Source organism: Phaseolus vulgaris, chromosome 2, assembly GCF_000499845.2.
Source record: "Phaseolus vulgaris cultivar G19833 chromosome 2, P. vulgaris v2.0, whole genome shotgun sequence".
Classification (NCBI taxonomy): Eukaryota; Viridiplantae; Streptophyta; class Magnoliopsida; order Fabales; family Fabaceae; genus Phaseolus; species Phaseolus vulgaris.
In genome coordinates, this window is record NC_023758.2 from 3,135,201 (window position 1) to 3,138,003 (window position 2,803).

Sequence of the window (2,803 nt, forward strand, 5' to 3'; positions counted from 1 at the left end):
CTTAAACTCTTAACGACGTGAAGAAATGCGTGAAGAGGTTCAAGCGCCCCCAAAGCGATCGCAAGATTCGCTAGGTTAGGGTTTGGCCGGTTTCGCCACCGTCGCAACCGCCCTCCCTCACAGCATCGCTAGGGTTTTTGTTTCTATCTCTCTGCGAAGCCTGGTTCCTCCAACGCCAAGCCAGCAGTCGCCGCCGCGGTGCAGCAGCAGTCGCAGGTAAAGACGACAACGAAGCAAGTACTGTGAGAAAGACGACGACGAACCCCAATAGCAGCAGGTCCAGGTTACGTAAATTAACGAAACCGAAACCCTAAATTGAAGATTTGGGGGTTTTAGGGTTTCCTACTAAAGGTTTTAAAATGGCGGAGGGCTCTGCGGGTTTCCTCATTCCATGGACTTGTTTGATGGATCGAAAAGTCTGTCCTGATAATAAAATATATTCTATGACCGGTCAAAGGAAGACTTTTGCTCAGGCTTTGGGAAATACATGTGACATTCCTTTGTCCCAACTACCTACCCCTTGTATTAAGGGTGACATGATTGCTGTCCAGATTGATGAGGCAGATTACTTGGCTGGTCTTGAGGATTGCAAAACCCATCTCCATGGTCGGGTTATTCTATCTAAGGGGGATAAACCTCTCACACACCTGGATTTAACTAAAAAGTTGCAGCCGGTGTGGAAAGCTCTTGGACCATGGAAAGCAATTCCTCTTGGAAAGGGTTTCTATGAGTTTGAGTTCGCTTCTATAGAAGACATGCGATGGGCCCTCGGGATGGGTTCCCTGAAGTTATCTCCTGGTTTATTGAGACTGTTTGCCTGAACAAAAGACTTTGTCCCATCTACCATGAGGAGTACCAAAGCTCAGACCTGGGTTAGAATTTACCATTTGCCTTTGGAGTATTGGAAACCAAGGACAATATTTTCCATCGTCAGAGGCCTTGGTACTCCTTTGTCTTTGGATGAGCATACTATGAGAAAGAATAGGGCTATGTTTGCTAGAGTGCTGGTGGATATTGATCTGTTGTCCCCCCTTCCTGTTCAGCTCTTGGTTGAACGTCCAGACTTTGCTTTTGTAGCTGGTGTGGAATATGAATGGCTCCCTCCATTTTGCTCTCATTGTAAGATGATTGGGCACGAGCTTGCTCAGTGCCGGGTGATCCATGACCAGGGTCGTGTTCCTGGGCCTCTACATAAACCTTCTCAGAAGACACCTTCTGATGAACAGGAACAAGGAAGGACCACGATTCCAACCCAACGTAAAGAATATCGGAAAAAAAATCTGCAGACAAAGCTCTTAGAAGGTCCCATGGATAATTTGAGAGTTGATGCTACTAGTGGGGTTAATGTAGGGTCACCCCTGGGACACCTTGCTGATAAAACAGATGGAGGAGAGGATGATTTTGCAGATATGCCTCCTCTTGAGGATGCTTCAGATCATGATAGATCCTCACCCAAGCAGGGGTTGTCCTCTCCCACTTTGGATTCACTTGTTGTTATTCAAGATAAGGACTCAGAGTCACACTCAACGATTCTTATTGATGATCATCATGTGGAGGCCTCTGCTCCTGTGATTGTACCATCTCCATTGCATACTACCTCTCCTCGGAGGGCTAAATCACATGCAGATACTAATCCTAATGTGGAGGTCTCTGCTATTGTGACTGTACCATCTCAGTCGCCTCATACCTCCCCTCGGAAGGCTAAATATATTGGGGATGTTAAAGCAATATCGTTGGTCCTTCAAAATCACTTTTCCTCTCTTGATGGTTTGGAAACTACAGATGTGGGAGGTAATTCTCATATTGGAGCGTCAACTATTCCGCCTACCATTGTTGGAATTAATTCTGATCATATTGAAAATCAGGTTGTTTCAAAATTTTGGGCTGACTCTACTGAGATGGAGGAGGATGATAGTGATAATGGGGAAGAAACAGTTCGCACTAAAAGAAAACCAGGGAGACCACCTAAGGGGACTGGTAAATCCAGGAAAACTGCTAAGGCAGTTCTCTCTACAACGTCGCAATGAAGGTCTCTTCTTTTTTTTGGAATGTCAGAGGATTGGGAAACCACAAAACTGTGGAGATGTTGCTTAGTTTACTTAACCTACATAAACCTCTCCTGGTTTTTCTTGTTGAACCCATGATGTTGTACACTACTGCTTTTGACGTCCTTTTCAAATCTGTCAATATGCATTTGGTGGCTACGTCTCCTATTATTAATAAAGTTGCTAAGCTTTGGTGTTTGTCGGTTCCTAATCTTGTCCAATATTTCTTGGTTAATGATCAATTTATCTCTGTAACTTGTCTTTGGCAGGATAAAAGTTTTAGCTTTGCAGGTGTTTATGGTGCTAACACATACTTGTCTAGACGATTTTTGTGGAGGGATCTTAGTTTCTTCACAGGGCCTTGGTGTATTCTGGGAGATTTTAATGCTGTGCTCTCGGCGGATGACTGTAAAGGGGGAGTGGCTCCTAATCAGGTTTCTTGTAATGAATTCCTGGATTGGATTAATACTAATGATCTTTCTTGTATGCCTTTTACTGGATCTTGTTATACTTGGTGTAACGAAAGGAGAGGGTTGCATAGAATTCACAGAAGACTGGATAGGGCTTTATGTAATGGAGTGTGTCTGGATGAATGAGATTCTTGTACTTATCAAGTTCTTGTTAAAAATTGTTCTGATCATTCCCCTATTCTTGCTAGTCTTGCTAGTAATTCTTTGCAGAAGGTTAGCAATTTTCGTTTCTTTTCTATGTGGCTTCAGGACACTTCGTGTATGAAGCTTATTCATGATTCTTGGGCT

At 43.8% G+C, this 2,803-nt stretch overlaps 1 protein-coding gene across 1 annotated transcript; it reads left to right on the forward strand.

Moving 5' to 3' along the window:
• The first annotated feature begins 845 nt into the window (after positions 1–845).
• Positions 846–1,507, forward strand: LOC137809863 (uncharacterized). The gene is made up of 2 exons (XM_068610925.1): positions 846–1,462; positions 1,504–1,507. Exons 1-2 carry the CDS (start codon positions 846–848, stop codon positions 1,505–1,507), a joined length of 621 nt encoding a protein of 206 aa, XP_068467026.1.
• Positions 1,508–2,803: the final 1,296 nt, after the last annotated feature.

Excerpts from the sequence above, each read along its gene's own strand:
- LOC137809863 (XM_068610925.1), top strand. The coding sequence starts at position 846 with ATGAGGAGTACCAAAGCTCAGACCTGGGTTAGAATTTACCATTTGCCT.